The 22020-nt window shown below is 35.5% G+C and overlaps 1 protein-coding gene across 3 annotated transcripts in view; it reads right to left on the reverse strand.

The window, feature by feature from the left end:
- Positions 1–2641: 2641 nt before the first annotated feature.
- The window catches only part of TDRD3 (tudor domain containing 3), a 90417-nt gene continuing 71038 nt past the window's right edge, over positions 2642–22020 (reverse strand). For 2 of the 3 annotated variants that reach the window (XM_053934393.1, XM_053934391.1), the window contains 2 exons: positions 6316–6452; positions 2642–2903 (listed from right to left, as the gene is read on the reverse strand). In XM_053934393.1, the coding sequence (XP_053790368.1) occupies positions 6333–6452 (120 nt within the window). In that variant the 3' untranslated portion in view covers positions 2642–2903; positions 6316–6332. Of the gene's footprint in view, positions 2904–6304; positions 6453–22020 lie in introns of all 3 variants that reach the window. The other variant, XM_053934392.1, reaches the window with a different exon arrangement.

Below are 22020 nucleotides of genomic sequence, written 5' to 3' on the forward strand. Positions count from 1 at the left end.
TACCAACTTGGCATAAAGCGTTTAGAATAATTTAAACAAGAAATTCTGATTTTTTTTTGCATTCAGTAAAGATGTCATACACAAGTTCAAGGCAGGAAAAACACCTCATTTGAATTGTATTCCTAATTTCAACACAGAAATTCTCAAAATCTCTATCTATAATCCTAGCAAAGGAAACCATGAACCAGGGATCTACTGGTTCACAGGTCAAGAAGCACAGGTTGGTTCATGTCCACCTTGCAAAGGGCAAAATTTCTCTGTGACAGCTTTGTCTTAGCAACAGCTAGCCAAGAACACTCCAATACAGAGCCACAAATCAAGCTAGTAAATAAATAGTGTGCATGACCAGGATGCAGTGCTCCTTATCACCTTTTTCCCTTTAACCACACAGATGTGGCCACACCAAGTTCAGGAGCTTGCTTTTGCTCCTTGCTTTTTGTTTTGCTGAACTGGAAGTTAACTTTCACATCAGTTTTGAGGACCGATCTAGACACAGTAATTTCTTCTGAACACAAAAGTTAAATAAATTAATGTTGTTCTTGTGCATGCAAACTTTACTACACTATGACTGGCAAATTATTGTATTATTTGTTTTGTTGGACTATGCAAATTAAGAATTTAATTTATATACCTACCTAGTTTATTGTCATATTGTTTCCAGATACAAAAATCAATAAGCATGAAAATATGAATTTTTGCTTTTTAAAACAGGTTGATGCAATAAGTTTTTAACTATTCAAACAACAGTTCTTTAGATCCTGAAAGGCAGAACTTTCAGCATACATTATTTCAATTGAAGCCAAAGCAGAAAAAAATCATTAAACATACAAAGACTACATGACTTTTCAAGAAGACTCTGGAGCTTGTTGCTTAGTCTGGCTTTCTAGATTCACAGCCCCAGTAAAAAGACCAGGAAATGGTCTTTACTGTTTCACAAAGAAAAATAACATTGTCAAGGATAATTCATTTGCCTAAAGTTGAAAATACATGCCATAATCTCAGAATGCCACAGCCGATAGAGAGGAATGCTGCTTTGTATTTGTAGAGTCTTAAAATCTCATAACTAGGCATTTTTTTTTTAAGTTCACTAAATAAGACTGTAGTTTTCTTTATTTTATGATTTAGTTCACAGCAAGAATGAAAGCTCAAAAGAACATAGAAGTTATTTTAATTTCAGAAATTGCTTTGGTACACTGACTGTAGGGCTTGTTTAATGCAAAGGAAAGTCAAAACAGCTTTTTAAAACAATGCTATGGCTGCATTTCTTAATGAAGCTGAACAGCTGCTATCAATGGTCTTAGCAATAATATTGGAAGTAAAGTATCCAACATGCAATGTATTAGATTTATTTATTTATTTGCTGGTACAATTTAGCAGAACTGACCAGGCTGTTTCCTACTATTTGGAAAGTGGTTTCTAATGTAAATCAAACAAACTTCATAAAACTGGTTGTGTATTAGTTGATAGTGAGAAACTTTAACATTGTACAGCTCATGTTTAAAACTTCCAAAATTCTTTAGAATTATTAGTAAGGTTCATCATAATTATGAAGAAGTTGCTTAGGATCCATTAAGACAGCAAAACATTTGGTTGCTTACTATTCTGCAAAAATTTATGTGATTGGTAAGATTTGACTGCATTCAGACAATAATCCACATTCTGTACTGTAGATACATTCAATTACATCCTCAATATAAAACTTCTTATCATCCAAATAAGGTTCTATTCAAACAGTTTTGTATGAGCACTCAGAGAGAAATTTAGCAGAATTAACTGTACAATTTATACCATCAATACATCTCTCAGGTATAATTCTATCTTTACAAAACTACCTCAAAACACATGTGCTATTTCAGTCTTAAATGGTCAGCATAAAGCTTAGAAGGGATTTGCATGTTACCTAGATTTTGAGTGCTTCTCAACTAAAGAAACAATGACATTTCAACTATTTGCCATAATCACATAAGATTCAAAGATACAGCTTAGAATGAAAGTTAGACATAAAATTCTTTCAAACATCGATGTCAATTGAAAAAATTCTAGTAATATGAAGCAATGAAAGCATAGGTTAAAACTACAAGAAAGTTAGTACATACTATCCAATAGCTCACACGTGTGCATTTATACACATATTTATGCTTAACATACCGATGTGCATCTTTCAGTATTTTTTGTTTAAATGACTTTTCTGTACCTTTTAGAACTGCTTCTATTTCTTTAATATAAATATTCCTATAAAGAAAATATTTACCTCAAATTATTTAGAAACTGACTATTGAAACTGATTTTTTTTTTTCTCCCGTTTGACCCTCTGATCACAGTTCATGAAAAACACAATAAGCAAATCTATAATCTGTCTTTCAGCAAATTTGGAAAATAAACACAAAAAACATAGTCAAAAGCCTATTCAGAATTGTACTGTACAATTAGCTGAAATTTTTTTAACATGTTTCACTAATACTAACCAAAAATCTAAATTAAATGCCCAACCCCGTCAGCTTTTGAGAAAATGTGTTTTAATTTTACTTTAGTAGAAGCAATATTAGAAGTAAAATCAGTTCAAAATTAAGAAAAAATCATGATACATTATTATGTTAACTAACAATGGAGGCTCAGTAAAAAGAATACAAGGCAAAGAATAGAATAGTGCACTGTGGTTTTATTGATGGTAGCAATGACAATTTGCCTCTTTCATATGTAAAAAGTATCCAGCTTCATTTAACTAAGAACTTTAAAAAAGTCTTTTGTGGTGTCAGGTCCAAATTCCTTCTGCTCACATGAGCGTTCTTTGTTCCATCCTGCTGCTTGGAAAACCCCAGAATTTCTTCTAGAAGAAGTGTTCAGCAAATTGGGAGCTGCCAGTGAATTCCCCCCGACTCCAAGAAGGTTTCTAAATGAAAAAACTAAAATACAACAGATAAGAACAAAAAGTATTGGCACTCAAGAAACCATAAGTACCCCCATCCCTGAGCTCTGTGCAACATAGGTTTCACCATCACTTTGTTTTCTTCCTCTAAAAGAATTACTATCTGCTGTTCAGTACTTACAGAGACACAATTCTTTAAAAGAATAAATCAGAAGGCTGCACTTCAGTGTAATAAATATGATCAGTCTGCTACAAAGAACACTTTCTGGTAAAGACTTCTCTCTCACAAAACCACAATTTCTCCATTGTTAAGGACTTCAATACAGATTTTATAGCAAATGTGACAAGGTGTTGATTAGTTCTGTCATGGAGTAAAGGAAGACCCAAAAAGCATATAAAGACCAAGCAATTACAGGTACACACTCATAGGTTCTTTCAATCTCCTCCAAAAGGTCTGACCCTTCAAAACACTCATTTCTGATTATGTGCTCCACTTTAATTTCATACTATAAACATATTCTATAGAGAAAATGTAACCTCAGGATGTATTTTTATTATTGTTAGATTCTAATTCTTGTATCTTGACTCTCTAGGAGGAGTATCTTATTTAACAGACCTGTTAAACCTAGTATTTGACTCATACCCACATAAAATTCCCTCTGACTGACTTTAACTGCTGACTTAGTGCTCTCTACCTCACACTGATGGATATTAATAAATGATAATGTCTAGGTCAACTGCAATCACAGTGAGGTACTGACTATCCCATACTTCTACTTTATCTATCTGTCTTCATAAAAATCACCAGGTCAAGACTTCCTGCAAGTCTACAATTTTTGTCCCTCTCCATCTTTTTTAGAAGCCCCCTTTTCAAATACTGAAATAATGCAATAAGATCCCTTTGGACACTTCTCTTCCCCAGACTGAGCAGCTCTATTGATCCAAATTCCACTTTTAAAAAACAACTCAGAATTTTAAAATCTTGAACCTTTTTCCTCTTAAGACTCCTTGCAGTACAAAGATTTTGAACCGATTATTTGTTAATACTAATTCCAGATGTGCATGCCCAAATTCAACACGTGAATGAGTGTGCTGAACACTAACGCAGGAAGCAGTACAGCTTCATTTCTGCATTGCTGCACCACTGCAATACTAAGTCCTCCTTGTCAAGTGACATAAGATTATACAGGTAGATCTAAAAGATTCTGTATATTAATTGATACTTTGACTATATGGACCTCATGCTTCATCTTTGATACATCCCTATCATACCCAATACAAATATGGCCAGTGAACTCCAGTTTTAGTATTGCTTAAGTTGCCTTTGAGAACAAGATACCTTGGAATTTTAAATGTTACAAACTACAACATTAAAATTATATGGAATTTACCAATTTATAACACAAAATAATCATCATTAATGGTTTTCCATCTCTTCAGGAAAAAGACATTAAGTTAGTTAACATGATAGAGAGATACTCCTTTTCAGTAAGTAAAGGTGGCATAATAAGTAAAGTTGTCAATAAATGATCTGTTGAAGAGGTAAAGCATCCTGCAGTGGAAAGTTGTGGTAAAATTATGTCTCACTGGATCCCTTAAAACTTCCCCAATAAATACTGTTTTTATTTAACAGGTTATTAAAAACTTGAAATAAGAACAGTATGCCATGCTCTCAAAAGATCTAAGAAATTAAAAGGAGACAGAATCCATATAGAAATCCACTTCTAGCGACATTTAATATTCCTCAACTTTTACGTGTCAAGACATTAAAGCTATGTTGTACAAGTGCAGGTAAACTGAAAACAATTTAGAAAAGGACTGTGTTTGATTTTCTGCCTCCATTTAAAACCAGTTAAGAACTGAGTACACCAACCACTTATTTTTGGCAAAGCCCAATAGAAAGGAAAAGCTGTGAAGGCTTATTTTCTGTGCCAGGTAAGTTTTGATACCAGATCTGCTGTCCATTTAAATCAGGATCCCATTATAATCTTTAAAATAAAGTATAGGAACACCTGCAAGGAAAAATCATCTGTGCCTTAGAAAGGTTGCTCCTTATCTGCCAACAAGTAACTTGTTCTTAAGATACAGGAGTTACTACCACTTTCTCTGGTGCCTCATAGCTGACCAAAGCTAAGAAGAGTTTTCCAGATTTATACTGTAAAATTAGAGAAATAACAAAAATATTACCTAAGAAACAAAAAAATTCCCTAGCTTTGACTGCTGTGTACACTTCACACCTCTTATTCAACTGATCACCCTGACACTGCTCAGGGCCAACTGTGCTGGTTAAAACTCTTCTCAATGCATATCCCAGAATAATTTCTGCATGAATTGTCTCAGGACATGTTTATTATTAGTGACTGATACAAGTACTTAAAATGGAAATTCAAATTATATTGGTAAAAATAGAACAATTATCACCTCTCTTACATTGCTACTACTGCCATAAATGAAAAATACATTTTAACATATACTCTAAAAAGCAGAATCATATGTTACTGCATGTCAGAAATATCAAAAAGTACAGAGATCAGCTTCAGGTGTTAAGCCAACAAAACATGGAGGACTGGAGTAATGAAAAGAACAAAAAAGAGATTGATAAAAACAAATTGGCTAGTAAAAAAAAATCAGATTCAAGATAAAGACACACTGTAGGTGTACATCAAATATTATGTGACTTATCAAAGCTTTCTTTAGTCAGGACAGACTTTTGACCATCTTTTGAAAATTAAAGATTTAGAAGATCAATCAGTGAAATGAAAGCAGGACAGCTTATGAGATTTGTTCAGTGAAATTAAGTAACTGTTTAATCTGGCTGACCTTTTTAAATGTACTAATGTATGTAGTAGGTGTCTTTTCTAAGAATGATACATAATCCTTTAATTTCTGTTAATTAATAAGGTATAGGTGCAAGTATATCCTCAAGATTCAGAGTATCATAAATATTCTTTGTCTGTGCATCTCCCTATTTAATGGTGAACTCACAGATTTTATATTTCTCCTTCTCATGCAAGCAAAACAACAGAAAGGATATTTATTCACACAAATGGCTTATAAAAAGTAGAATATGGGACCTTGGACAGAGCTAGACAGTCCTGAGTTCAGCAGGGATTGCAGCTGCTTGTTTCAAATAAGCTTGTTTCAAATGTATGTATAATCAGAGAATCTTGCTGCTGCTCTCACATGAAAAAGAATCAGGGAAAACTTACTGAGATGATATGAGTCTTGACATAAAGCAAAAGCCAAAAGCTATTTGTTGAAGTGTTTTTATTGCTTTCCCTCTTCCCACAGATATATTACGTCCTCCTAAGACACAAAACTCAGAGAAACAGAGATATCCAACTTCTATCATAAATATACCAATATCCCTAAGAAAAATATAGAACAATCCAGATTTGTTTATCTTGAAATCTAAACCAATATATAAAGCACCAGTACCTTATATTTACCTTTCTTTTGCTATTAATCAGTTTCTAGCTCGAGGGGGTTGATAAAATTGTTGAGTGGGTCGTGTGGACCGCCGTGGCTGACCATCACCTCCTCTGCGGAATTCTAGGGTTTGCTCATACGTTTCTTCTTCCTCCTCCTGTGGGTAAATAGCATTGTTTTAAAAGAAAGAGGTGGAAAATGCATTATACATGAGTTGGTATATGCCCACATACATACACACTCCACATACAGACATATACATGGAATGGTGAATCCATGCACACGTAGCAACTGCTGCTTCTGTGCTGACGACCACTTACTAAAATGAGGGATGGGAGCGGGCTTTTCAAACCTAGGAAAGCTAACAAAATCAAGCTGGCAAATCTCAAAACTCAATCCCCAGGGCAACAGAAGTTATTAAATACTTGCAGGGAAGGAAAAAAATCATATATATTAAATAAAAATTATTTTCCAAGAGTCATACAGGCAACAAACTCAAGAAGCAAAATAACCTCAATAACCTGCCACAGCAAGAGAAGTATCAATTTTCAGGAGTTCACAAATGCGTGTGGAATGAAATAAAAGTATTAGGAAATAGAATTACAAGGAACGACACCTGGAAATATGCATGCTTAATACACACATCTGAAACACTAGATAAAAATCTATGATGCAGTAATGATGAAAAAAGCCTACAAGAATTTAGAGATTTATTTTCTATGTGCAGCAATAATAAATATATGCTCTGAATAATGAGAGGGGAGGTAAATGTCTTTGCAATATTCAGTTACTCCTAGGCATCTTCATACCAGAAAGATATTCACAAAGTATATAGAATTCAGAGGTGAAAAAATAATAAATTTTAAAATAATCAAGATACTAGAGAATTACTTACAAAGATTAAAATAACTATGTATTTATATTGGTCAAGAAATATTGAGTGGAAAAACATTCATCTAGTGGAATATCTGATGGTGGTACACATTGGAGAGAGAGAAAAAAATTAAGAGTGTAAGAGCGTATGTCAAAGAAAAAATTATAGGCTGAAAAAATAAAAAAGCTGCCGAGAATGAGTATGATTGCCAAATGCTGTCTCAGAAAAACAGGTTTGATTTCATTTCTTTAATATCTTTATACAGTAACAGACACCAGGTCTAGTGGGAACTTGCTGGAAGAAATTAGCTTTTGGGAAAAAGCACTGGATATGTAACTCTCAGTCCCTTTTATTCACAACATAGGAAAATAAAGCAATACAAAGCAAGACCATTGAATAATTCATTAGAAATTTATCAATAATTCCAACACTCAGTAACTGTCAGAGTGTGGCATGCATGTAACAGATTAAGCAAGTCAAAGCAGTAAAATATTTCACTTTAAGCAACAGAAAGGAAAACCTACAGCTTAAGTTTCTTTGTGCAAAGTGAGATCTTACTCAAGAAATCTTTCTTTCTGAATTAACATGAATATGAATAAACATGCATTTTTAAAGTAACAGTTACAAAAAGCCACATTCCTCGTGGTAAGGTCTCCTATATAGAGGGCACATCTGTGGTCACAGCTATATTTCCAGATTAAGCATTACTACAGACAGCCTGAAACAACTGTGGAAGAAAACAGATTATATATAAATCAGCATAACTGATCTACATCTCTTAGTAGATGTAGCTGAAGGCTGAGAAACAGTTCTGCCATAAAACCTTTCTCAGTGTACTTCTTTTACCACCTGTAATACTATAAATACCCTCATATAAAGAGGTTCAGAGACACTGATTATCCAAAAAAAAAAAAAAAAGAGCATTGGATGTCTAACACAAAAGCCCACATGGTTTCCAATATTGCTAGCCCTAGTTGAAATACTCAACTTATTATACGAGATCATCTCCCAGTCTCCCATCACTGACAATGCAAGCTGCGCTAGCAGCAAATGTTAAAAATTAAGCTAAATGCCTGAAGCAGTCTAAATACCTTTAGCTCTTTCGGTATGCTCTCAGAAACATGAATAGCTGAAAATAGCACAGAAATTAAACAGTTCAGTGTATAGCCAACCTCTTTCTGAGGGTAAACACATCAAAGTAAATCTCCACAGCAGCAAATCTTCATCAAATCTCAAAGTTAATGTTGTTGATCCTTTGACCTCAATAAAGCCAAATTAAAACCGGTATGTGCACTTCTATTTTGGTGTAATTGTTTATACACAGTGAATTAAAACTTCACATGCATGCATTCCAAATTAAGAAATTTTACTGCGATAGGCAAGAGTGAAATGTGAAATCACATTCACTTTCTTGAAGCTCTAAATAATGTGGATCTGAGCAATGCAGGAAATGGTAATAACAAATTAGTAACAGAATACTTTTCAAGTGTTCCCTGATTCCTTTCTATGCACAGTGGCTCCACACACAGTTACTGACTGTCCTGTTGAATTCTGCCATCTTCTTGTCAGATGACACATTGTCATTTCTTGGATCTTACCTATTCACATTTGATCCTAAATGGATCTAATGTTCTTCAAAATGACAATTTGCCAAGTCGTACCTTTATTAAAAATTTCTTACTTTACAAGTAACTGAATTTTTTTTCTGTCATCATTTCTTAATCATTGACCCTCAATTCACTACTGCTGATCTTTCACCATTTATTGCCATTTTATTTCCACAGAATCACAGAACAGATAAAGGTTGGAAGGGACCACTGGGGGTCATCTGATCCAGCCTCCTGCTCAGGCAGGGTCATCCCAGAGCACATGGCACAGGATTGTGTCTAGACAGTTCTTGAATATCTCCAGTGAGGGAGAGTCTACAACCTCTCTCTCTGGACAATCTATTCCAGCATGTGGTCACCTGCACAATAATGAAGTTTTTCCTCATATTCAAGTGGAACTTCCTGTGCTTCAGTTTCTGCCCATTGCCTATTGGCTGGACCACCAAGAAGAGCTTGGCTCCATCCTCTGGACACCTTCCCTACATTAAGATTTCACTCTCAGTCTTGTTCAAGCAAAACAGGCACAGCCTATTTATCCGTATTTCTATATTAAGGAAATTTCTTACTACCTTAAAGAAACAATTAATTCCAATATATGGATTTTCATCTCACTTTTTAAAAAATTTCTCCACCCTACTGAAAACTGCCACTTTCTGGAACAGTATACACTCTTTGCAGACAAAACTATGTGTATCTTATATTCACTTCCTTGCTTTTTTCTGTTCTTCAACCAAAAATTTTTATCTGTCTATACTTCTTCCATTATAACTGCAGTTAGGTCACACATTTTGCTATCAACTCTACTCTTCCAATCTTTCTCACTGCTTGCTGTCAATTTATCAGTTGCTTGGGATTCATTCTAAATTATTCTTATCCATATAAGATCTAGATTACATTTTCTAAAGCAAAGGTGACCACAAATCTCTCTTAGAGCATCTTCATTCTCCTTCTATTATCAGTAGAGGCTTTATATTAGTACAGTGCTCTAAAAACTTATGTATTTTATTATCTCCATATTCCAGCTTATTTTTCATTATTTATCTAAAATTCCAGGATCAAGGACTCTGCTAGTACTTACACAATGCCCATCTCTGACTATGAATACTGAGATTAAATGATAGCACTCAGCACAACTGCTAAAGACAGGAGAAACTGGCAGATCCATAGGAAAAAGCAAGGAAAGGTTCACAATGCAAACAATGAAATGCACAAAGAAATTTCTGCACTAACAGATTAGAATGAAGGGAGAGGGGGTGGAACATGGCAGCATTCTTTAGGTATTTTAAAAAAGGACAAATAGGGAAGGATAAGTAATTTGAAAATTCATCTTCCATTCAAAGTTTTGCTGCAAAAATCTGCTGTTACTTTTGATGATATTTTCCATCTCATAAGAAAAGCGAGAACTAAAGAAGGGTAAAATGGGAACATATGCACAGCCAGTGCTTGTATTTTGGACCCATATACTCTGAAGAGCTTGTACCACCACCATATTTGACCAGCTGAGCTTAGTGAATCAGCAAGTAACTTCCATCCAGCCAAGTGACTACCAGCCTGCTTTTACATAAAAAAGTCAATGGATTTCATAGCTGAGGAATACAGTTATAAATCCAGCATTTAACATACTTCACCAAACAATTTATTCTTTAAATGAACAATATTAGAGCAGAGGAAATTTATACTTCATTAAAAGCTTTCTCTCTGAATTTCAACTGCAAGACTTCTTTAATTGCATTCAAAATAACTGGTTAGAGACTTAATTTTAAAACACAGTCATTTAAAGTGAATACTTCATATATACATAATTTCTGAGAATGAATAAAAGGATTACAGTAAAGAACCAGACAGAACTTATGCATTGACACAAAAGCTGTGCTGAATGCTGTGTTCACATATATTTAGGAAGCAGCTGCAAGTCACAGCTGATCAGCTTCTGCACTTTTGCCACTTACAAAGTAGTTACCTCTGTCTATTACTGCTTACAGATAGAAAATTCTGCTCCACTCACTGAGGCCTTCTGCTGAAGCTTTTCAATTATAGCTCTCTGTGGGCTATTAAGGGATGAACACCCAAGACAGAGCAGGGAGGCATGAAGAAGCAGCATGTAGAAGCAGTGTGGGGCCAGGGACTGTGGGACAAAGAGGAGACAGAAGGCAAAGAAAGCAGAAGATATTTTCCATTTAGGTAGTGTCAAACCTCTGTTTCAGTTAAACTGTAGTTTTAACTTCACCCACACACTGAATGCATGGGGAACTTGCTGGTTCAGTACAAAGAGAGTGTTGGCTTCCTTGCAAAATGACTTTTCCTTTCATGTGCATATCAAATTCCATTTCCTGATCCAGATTTAATGCCTCTTTGCACTGCCCACTCTTCAGGCAACTGTCTCCTGCTGTTAAAACACCAAGTGATCTCTTTTTTCTTGGTTAAATTCCTTTCTCAGATTTTGCTTCTTTTGCCTAATCATCCAGCGTTGAGCTCCTTGAATAATTGTTTTGGTTTTTGCATTTTCTTCTTACCAGTGCTTGGATCAATCAAAAACAGACTGCAAGATTATCCAGATGAATCAAAAAAAGAAAGCAGAGAAAACTCATACTATGGCCACATTGAGAAATTCACAAGTATTCTAGAAATAGCTACATGTAATTAATTTTAATTATTTTATATGCAATATATTATATATCCTATATTTGTAAGGAAAAAATAATTTGCTGAAGTGTTTACAGTATTCTCTGGAACTTCTACTTTATCTGAATACTTAAATGTATTCTTTTAATTCCATAACTAAGAATGAAGCAGGATTTTGGGGGGGGGGGGAAGGGTTTATTATACAACTTTAAGAGTGGTTTTAGGCTATAATTTCAAAAATTACTATTAAATGAGATGTAAAAAATTTAAGTAAAAAATTTTAAGGGAATACGACTAATGTAGATTTTTCAAGGGTCTTAACCAAGTACTGATTTTTTTTAAGTGTCTATTCAATAATTCAACATATTTGTTCTTCAACAATTTTCTTTGCAAGATAGGCTTCTTACCTAAAATATCAGTTCCTTTCACAGAGTAATCTTCTCCCAGAGTAACCTTTGTAAGCCTGCAGATGCTCACTTCTTTTTCCCCCAGTGTACAACACATCTGTATTAGACTGGGCCTACGGGCATTCAAATTCCTGAGTTAAATTATAATGAGAAGAGCAAGTGGGGCTTGAGGTTATACTGCTAGATCTGCATACAGCTAACCCCTCACTGACATCAGATCATTAATATAAACTCTTAGCACTATTTCTGCCTTATCTTCTGTCTGTAACAAACATGCAGGATAAGCAATTGTAAAGGATCTAAAGGGTACACAAGTTCTTCTCCTACTTGAAACTCATGACCCAATAAGCACCTCGCTGCATATCGGACTTTGCAAGCCTTAGGTAATTAGTACAGATATGTGAGTATAAACCCATATATGCTGCATGCAGAGTCCTCCATAGGTAATTCTGGTTTGACTTTTGTGTCTCAGCCATGAATAGCTTTGTTGAAGTTTTTAGCCCTAGCTTCACTCCGGTAAAATTTTGTATTAGGTAAAACAGTGGTGATAGAAATGGAAATGTCAAATGTATCATGGCAACTATTAGGAAATTTAATTGTCCTCAAAGGGATAAAATTGAGTTGCTATGTGGTATGGTATGATTTACGAAAAACACCCTGTGATTTTGAACTGAAACTACACAATTACTGTTTGTTGCCATTCTATATGCAGCCAGAATAATCTCTACCCATTTACAAAATGTTTTAATCTACTATACTAGTGATGTCTTTCTCCTTCACTGTTTCTCAAATTCTATGAGATTTTGATGTACTACACAAACAAGCTCTGTACAAAGCCTTTTATCCAAGACAGAAAACCAGCTACTATTTCCCTAATGCAAGAACAGTCAATTTCAACAGCTACTGACCACCTTACAACAAACTTGCTGTAACAGCATTTAAAAATTAAACAATAAAACATATACCCATTATTACCCTTATTTACACTTAGAAAAAGGGAATTATCCTTATGAGGATATGTCTTTTTCTCCACTGAACACAGATGGGTCACAAGCAAATATGCCCCTAACTATGGTATGTAAAACTAAGTGGCATGGAACTATCCCATAGTAACTGTTGCTTTCCTGTGTTCCAAATAATAACTTCAAGATGATCCTTCCCTGAGTAGACTTTTCTTTATCATCTGAAATAAATTCATGATAATAATATATTTTGTTGACTTTCATTAACGAAACCTCAGAAAATTTTGTATTTTCTTGGCCAGTTTTTTAAAATTCTATAAAGTACGCTCAGGACCAGCAATTTTTTAACTAATGCCTGATTACACATCAATTAAAGATACTAGATTTATAATAAAATTATTTGGTAATCCTGAAAAATTTAATATACACTATTAATTTTAATGAGAATTATCTCCTGTTTCCTCTGCTGAAAATATAAAGAACCTGAGTTCAAAACTAACTAATTTTTATATGATTCTGCTAAAACCATACACATCCTGATTTTCAAGTGAAGTAATAAACATTAGAAGGAAAGCAGCAGAAAATTAGTACATTTTTCAGAAAAAAAATCAAGAAATAGAAAATAAATGGATGGGCAAGGAAAATAATTACATACTTAATCTGAGACAACTAAAAGCAACACAACAGCTAACTTGGAATCAGACATTTCATTTACTTCATTGATTCAACTGTGGAAACAAAACACTTATTTGTTTTCTAAATAGACAATTTTTCGATTACATTTCCATAAAACTACAATAATGTAAGCCTGGGGCATGACTATCCCACAGACATATTGCTGGCTTATTGGTTTCCCTTAAGGGTATTGCACAGTTTATTCATACTTGCAGTCATTCTCTCTGGCACACATGGAAATAAACACACAACTCTTACTGTACAGTTGGAGTGGAAATAGACATACTTTCCTGCAGATTTGTCACTGTGTTCTCAATACAGGAAAAAGTAATGGATTTTAAAAATTCCTTACAAGTACATACTTAAGCCATTCAGACCATATCCCTTTCACCAGTGAAAAGTTTCTTCATTGAGCAATACCAACATAAAACTATAAATATATAAAGGTTTACTTTCAATTTCTACAAGAAAAGTTCATTCACTAAAGTGAGACATTCTATATAAATTAACACAGAATCAATGGACACATCAGATTTTCTCCATTCATCCAGAAAACAGCCACAAATTGGAAGTGTTTTTGCCAGGCTGGTAATACAGACAGTCCTAAACTACAGCAAAAAAGAATACTTGCACAGACTGGGGAAAAATATCAGGACTCAGTTTCTCTGCACAAAGTGCACTTCTGAGAAAAATCATACAAGTCCATAGAAGGGTGAAAAGAAGGGGGAAGTATTTGCTGTATTGCTGAACCTGTTTTAGCATGTAAACAGAAAATCCTGCCAACATAAATTTCAGAAAGAAAACACTCAGTTATGCCATGAGAAATTATCTAATGCTTCCCTGTGAGGACATAAAATCACTATCAATATCTTAACAGGGAATAAGAGAGTTTTGGTCACATTTTATATGAAAAAGAAGGCTGTGTGCACAACCTCACCCATGACAGAATTTGACATACGAATCCCCCAAGTCCCACACAGGTGTATATTTAGTAAACAAACACCTATTTGAATTTATTTGTGAATGACTGCACACAAAAAAAATAGAAAGTTAAACATGGCAAAATTTATTTCCATAAATATACAGAAAAATTCTCAAGAAATATATATATAAACCAACACCTAATTAAAAACCAAAACAAAACTGCATACAGGTAGTGCAAGGACACAACAATTTAAAAGAGTCTTGAAACAGAATCTGCCCATGAAACAACACAGAACAGCCCCATAAAAAAGAGAGTGTCTTAACTTGAATGTCAGGACCTCTACATTTCTTACACTTTGTATGCTTTATATTTTAAATTAAAACTTGCTGAATTGCACCTATATTTTAGTTAATAATCATGACTTAAAAAATAGACCATGTAATCCTGCAAGTTCTACAACAGGTTCAAAAGATGATGATGGGCAAAATATGTTTAAAAACATTAGGAACTTTTTATACTGCTACAGGATAGAACAGTTGGTGGCTAGTCACAAATGGTGTTCCCCAGGGCTCAGTACTGGGACCAGTTCTGCTTTATGTATTTATCAGTGATCTGGACGAGGGGATCAAGTGCACCCTCAGTCAGTCTGGATGACCCCATGCTGGGTGGGAGCACTGATCTGCTGGAGGGTAGGAGGACTCTACAAAGGATCTGGATGGGCTGAGGCAAATTTTAAGAGGTTAAACAAGGCCAAGTGCCAGGTCCTGCACTTGGATCACAACAGCCCCAGGCAGCTCCACAGGCTGGCAGTAGAGTGGCTGGAAAGCTGCTCAGTGGAAAAGGCCCTGGGGGTGCTGGCTGATAGTGGCTGAACATGATCCAACTGTGCCCAGGTGGACAAGAGGGCCAATGGCATCCTGGCCTGTATGAGCAATAGTGTGGCCAGCAGGACCAGGGCACTGATTGGCCCCTTGTACTGGGTACTGGTGAGGCCACACCTCGAGTGCTTTGTCCATTTCTGGGCCCTGCATTCCAAGAAAGACATTGAGGTGCTGGAGCATGTGCAGAGAAAGACAACAGGGCTGGTGAAAGGTCTGGAGCACAAGTCCTCTGAGGAGCAGCCTAAGAAGCTGGGGTTATGCTTAGCCTGAAAAAAAACGAGGCTGAGGGGAGACCTTATCACTCTCCACAGTTACTTTGAAGGAGGTTGTAGAAATGTGGGGGTCAGGCTCCTCTCCCAAGTAATGAGTATTAAGACAAGAGGAAATCACCTGAAGCTCTGTGCCAAGGGAGGTTTAGATTGGATATAAAGGAAAAATATCTTCACAGAAGCCTTGGTCAGGCCTTGGATTAGGCTGTCCAGGGAAGTGACTGAGTCATCATCTCTAGAAGTATTTAAAAGACCTGCAGATGTGGAATTTAGGGATATAGTTTAGTGATTGAATTGACAGTGCTAGACTAATGATTTTACTTGATGATCTTCAAGGCCTTTTCCAAACTAAGCAATTCTATTATCATAAAACTGTGATATCCAATCTGCAATAATTTTTACATCTTACACAATAAGTTAGGAATAAAATAATAAAAAAAAACCTACAAAATTTTCCATGTATAAAAAAAAGTAAAACTACTGCATGATAACCCCATAGAACCAATTTACTCACATTCACAAGTATTTCCCTTCCCACTTTGATATGGAAGGAAGTCCATTTCCAGGTTGAGTGATGAACTTTTATTGAGTAGCTCTCTCCTTCAACTGAACTGAATCTGTGGAAGATTCAGCTCTCTCAGTGGGGACTCAGCTTCATTCCTCACCCACAGGCACTGATGAAACTCCGTGACTTATGATGCGATTTCCATCACATCATAATTGAAATGCCCAGCTGTGAGGATTGCTGATGTAACCTAACGTGTGTCTGACATCATCAAAAAGAGGCTGATTATTTGTATAGGGAAAAGAAGTGAGACTGGAATAGGCCAGGACGGAATGCAAGCAAGAAGAGAAACCCCACAAGTCTGCATCCAATATCTTGTAAAATTTTACTGTCAGTTGTAAACATTCAAGAACATTCTTCAGCAGTGTCCTATATTGAAACAGGACACTGGGGGAGCTCTGTCAAGAAAGGAACAAGGAGTATGGCAATAACTAAACACCACTGCTTTCATTTGCTCCTATATGCCTTGTGACCCACAGTGGATGTCCTATATGAGAACATATAGTCTAGAGGAAGAACAAAAATGACCACATCAGAAAAGAGATGAAGAGAAGGAATAAATTCATCAAATAGGAAACTATTACATAACTATGCAAACCTGCAACACTTCCAAATAGGTACCAAAGGGGAAAAAAAAAAAAAAACAAACAACCCCACAAAAAGAAAAGACCCATTATAAATAGGCTTCATAAGCATAGGAGAATCTGAATTGAGCAATGAGATAGTCCCTGGTATCTGCCTGCATAACCAAATGTTCTAAGGTGGAAAGTTAGAAGATCCTATCATGCTTGATGTTCAATATGTGTGATATACACATTGAACACATAAAACATGGATAAAAAGTCCCTTTATATAGCCATCATCTATTTATTGCTTTCTTATTAATCAACTCTCACTCTCATTAGAGAAACATGTGCCCCCCTTTGGCAAAGATCTCTTCAACACTAAAAAACAGAACCCACAAAAAACATACAACAACCCAACTCCCCCAACCTCCCTCCTTCTCCCCTTATCCACCCAAAAAACAGCCTAGAAGAGTAGTTTCCTATGTTCTAGCATTTATGATGAAAAACAAATCACCTCGCTGAAAAAAACTGCCTTCACAGTAAACTACTTTTTTTTAGTTCTTGTATTATAAAATACTTCTTTTTTTAGATATTATTACTGATAACACCTGTAAGTCATCAAACAAGGAAGAGAAATGCTCAAGCTTTCCAGATATTAACCACTGCTGTATAAGGAAACTTCATTAAGTACATTAAGTAACATATCTATTGAACATATGCTGCATACATAGGAATAAGATCTGGAATCACACACACATACCCCACATACTCCACAAATTATATTCATCATCACTTCTATTCTGCAATACCAAACCAACAGTATCATGTCTCCCTTCCTTAGAAAGCAATCAGTCAGGAGTACTACACCAATTCCTCTCATTTCCTCTTTAATTAAAGTCCTTTGAATTAATTACACGTGGACAAACTCAAAACATGGGAAAGTGAAGAAGACTGAGAAATCAGGATAGAAATAGTGATGGCAAGAACAGTCCACATATTTTTACACAACTAACTTCTTTTACTCAACATCTGCAATCTCAACACAGGCAATACAGAGAAATCCAAGCAAAAAAATTTCAGAATTCTCAAAATTAGATTCTGAAGAACTTTAATCACACTAGAGCAGGATCAAAAACAATACTTTAACCAGGTAAAGCTATGCTATCTCAAATCAAAATTGCAACTCAGTTTAAAGGAAGATGTTTAGTGACAAATAGTCTCAAAATAACCCAAGGAAGAAGCCCATATGCAGTCTCCAAATAATGAATTGTCATTATATGCAATTACAATTAATAACAATGGGAGAATTGGAGGAACACTGTAATGTTCCAAGAGTGCTTCTTCAACTGTCATGGCTATTTTTAATAATTGTAAACCCCAAGAAGAATATGTCCTTAATCTGAATTGTAAAGCTGGTAATAATTAGTAACAATATTTCACAGTCTGATGAATATGGAATGTTCAAGGTGAAGACTTAAATATATTTTACAATGCCTTGATACAACCATAAAATTGAAAGCCCCTGGTTTATGCCCACTTGGTAGAAATTACCTCTTCAATTGAAATTCGCCTCCTTTAAGTTTATTAAAAAGTAAAATGCAGTTCTTTACCCGCCTTTCAATGTCAGTTACCATGTTTCACCTAAGGGCTAGTAACTTTCAGAGGAATAGCAAAATTGTGAGTATCTGTCTATATTCCAACATGGATACAAGTTAAAGTCTGAAAAACTATGTAGCTTCTCAGAGGATAAGGTGCTAAAGAAAAACATTTACTAGCCGTTAGCCAGGCCTGGCAAGTGTTTTCCAAAAAGTTTCTCTCAAAATAATTCCCCTTAAAAGAAGGCTGGGGAAATAAATCATTGTATAAAGAATTATCCTGAGAGAACCTGAAGGTTAACTGTTTGTAGGGCATGTATGATGGTGTACTGTAAAAGACGCAATGGAATTTAAGGCAATATTTCCAGTGAGTACAAAAAGTCTCAGGTAAGAAAAAAAAAGTTTAAGGTAGACTAAGAAAAGTAATTTTTCAGCCTAGGAGGACAGGTAAATCACCGTATCTTGACAAGATGGAAATTCAGGCACAACCCAACAAAATTACTGCCTACATCTCAAGTGCTTTCTTAAAGCCAAAATACAGCCTTTTGTGGAAACTAAAGTCACACTAGTAATGTTTTAGATTAATTTCAACAAATGTCCACCATCACTCAGGAAGATGAATAGTCCAAAACACTCAACCTTCATTTAATGAATTGAGTCACTGAATTATTTTGAACTGTACAATTATTCTAGAGATTTTCCTAACAGTACAGAAGCCAAAGAATTAAAGACATCAAATTCTTCTCTGATGCAATACTCAGGGACATTTTTTCTACAGCAATCTTAGAACTGATTACATAGACTGTTGTACCATTCTCTTTAACCAGCCTTGGTTTTTGTCCAGTCAGTGAGGAAAGAAGCTAGATAAGACATCCAACCAGGACACATGTATCTACTGCACCTACTTAATTATTCAGTGGGAAAGACTTCCTGCTTTACACACAACACAAATAGACCATGGTGTGATGCCAAGGGCATCCAGGCTTAAGGGCCACAAAGAAACAACACCCAATCCTTCACGTAGTTATTAGCCTGTCATAAAGACATTTGAATGGGTTTAACACCTCCATAAAACAAGTAGGCAAAAGTCTTCTCCAGCTTAAAGAAGCAGCTGTAAACCTTTACCATTTAGTGGTTTTCAGCACTGCTCTTTACACTGCAGGGGGGAGGTTCCAGCACCTTTAGAAAACTAATAGGAGTTTACCTCTTCACTTACCTGAAACAGAAAGCTATGATCAAGCCCTGAATTACAGTTTAAGGTAATTCAACACACAGAGAAGCTCTTAAAGCTCTGGGACAAGACACAATGTTATCAAACTTGAACTCTGAACTGTCTGCCAGCAAGAATTAACTGGAATCCAAGATCCTGTTATTTTTCTTCTTCTGCTCATTCCTTACTGGAGAAATGAGTTGAGAAAACCTCCACAGTGGATTTTCAGTCTCCACAGAACAAAACAAACTCTAGAAAAAAACAGGAATATGTATAATATTTATGCCTTAATAATTTTTGCCTTCTTTTATCTTAATGCAGAAATACATTGCAAGACACTGCAGGAAGAGAAAACTAAGCTAAACTATAGGCTTCACTTCATAACTGCTTAAGGAATTAGAATAACTGTAAGAATTCCAGCTTGTTTAGAGAACAAGCAGTTAAGGCTATAACATATATAAGTGAAACTACAAACATACATACATACATAGGGAATGCTAGAATCTTTATTTCCTTTATTTCCTTTATTTCCTTTATTTCTATGTCAGTAGAAAACAAAAAAAAAGGTAATTGTAGTGTAAATAGGATGGAAAAAAGCCTATGACATTACTAAGGAAATAGAGAATGGAAAACAAAGCAAAGACTTATTTGGCTTTGGGGGAAAATGTTGTAAGATAAACAGACTGTACCTTTTCATAATTTATTAAGGGAAAATATCCTACAAAACAGAGAATAAAATTAAGACTTAGAGTTTAAAGTATTATCTTTATTTTTTTTTCCACAGAACAAATTATTAAGTGATTCAGGAAGGTCCTTTCAATGCTTTTCAGTTGTTAGTATAATTTTACATTGTTTACAAGAAAAAACAAGCAGTTCTTACTTCTACAATAGTATTTCAGTGACTTTTTTTTAATTTATTTAGATTAAAATACTTTAATTAAGTGACCCCTGCTACATTGAGGGAACTAGTGGAATACAGTATTGTAGTGTTACATACAGGACACTTATAAGAACTCTAGAATAGTGGAACTCAAATGCAGTTTTATTATTTAAAATATCTATGAATTGCATACCTAGGACATATTTTTCAGGCACTAAGAAAAACAATTAGCAGTTCGAGTGTTCTTAAATCTATTTATATTGCTATTGTATGTGTATTGAAAAAAAAAAAAACACTACCTTTTTTGTTTACCTAATGTAAAATTCAGCTTTATCTTCTAGCCATCAGAAAGATAAATAGCTGCATGTAAGGTGTCAGACAGACTGAAAACTTACAAGAACTCTGAGCAAACTGGGTAATGGACAGTACACAATCAATTATTATACTTTTTTCATTAAGGTGGTAAGCACAATGTATTCTGAGAACATGAGGCAGAGTTGATCTACAGTTAAGAGAAAACAAAACAAAGCAAAAAAACCCACCAAAAAACCAAACAAACCAAATATTACTTATGAAGGTTGCCAAAAGCAGACCAGAAGCTGAGGTGCTTATATAGTATGTAATGTCATCAAAATAAGGTCACTGTGGTACTTTGGCTGTTCTTTCAAGTGACTAGCCAAGCAATGTTTTGCTTTGCTTTTTTTTCTTCCTCCCAGTGGCATACATTCATCTGTTTGTATTTGTTGGACAAAAAATTAAATTCAACATGAGTACTAAACAAACAGCACTGAAACAAACAATAAAGAATAATCAATTCTAAGACACAGGCTAAATTTATGCCTTAATAGAGTTTACTAAATCTTCTCTCTGTATCAGCAACTTTTTCAAAAAGGAGTCTGAATTAGAACTCACAGTGTATTTCTACAAGTTTTCAGTACAGTTAAGAAAACTCAAGAATAATGTAATCACAGAGTATGCTGAATGGAAGGGACCGACAATGATCATCGAGTCCAACTCCTTGCCCTGCACAGGTCATCCCAAGAATCACATCACGTGCGTGACTGCATTGTGCAAATACTTCTTGAACTCTGTCAGGCTTGGTGCTGCAACCACTTCCCTGTGGAGCCTGTTTTAGTGTTCAACTACCCTCTGGGTGTAAAATCTTTTCCTGATATCCTCCCCTGAATCATGCCATTTCATGCCACTTCCTTGGGTTCTGTCACTGGTCACAAGAGTGAAGAGATAGGTACCTTCCCCTCATAAAGATGTTGAAGACCTCAATGAGGTTTGCCCTCAGTCTCCTCCAGGCTGAACAAACCAAAGTACCTCAGCTGTTCCCCACATGGCTTCCCCTCAGTGCCTTTCATCACGCTTGCTGCTCTCCTCTGGATGCTCTTGAATAGATTAATGTCTTTCCTATATTGTGGTGTCCAAAAGTGCACACAGGACTTGAGGTGAGGCCACACCATTGCAGAGTAGATTGGGACAATCCCCTCCTTTGAGTGGTTGATGATGCTGTATCTGACACCCCCCAGGACACCGTTGGCCCTCCTGGCTGTCAGGGCACAGTGATGACTCAACTTGCCACTGACAGGGCCCCCAGGTTCCTTTCTGCAGCACTGCTTCCACCCTCTTATTACCTATTGTATACACACGATCAGGGTTGCCCCATCCCATGTGTAAAATC

The sequence above is a fragment of the Vidua chalybeata genome, chromosome 2 (genome assembly GCF_026979565.1).
Source record: "Vidua chalybeata isolate OUT-0048 chromosome 2, bVidCha1 merged haplotype, whole genome shotgun sequence".
In the NCBI taxonomy this organism is placed as follows: domain Eukaryota; kingdom Metazoa; phylum Chordata; class Aves; order Passeriformes; family Viduidae; genus Vidua; species Vidua chalybeata.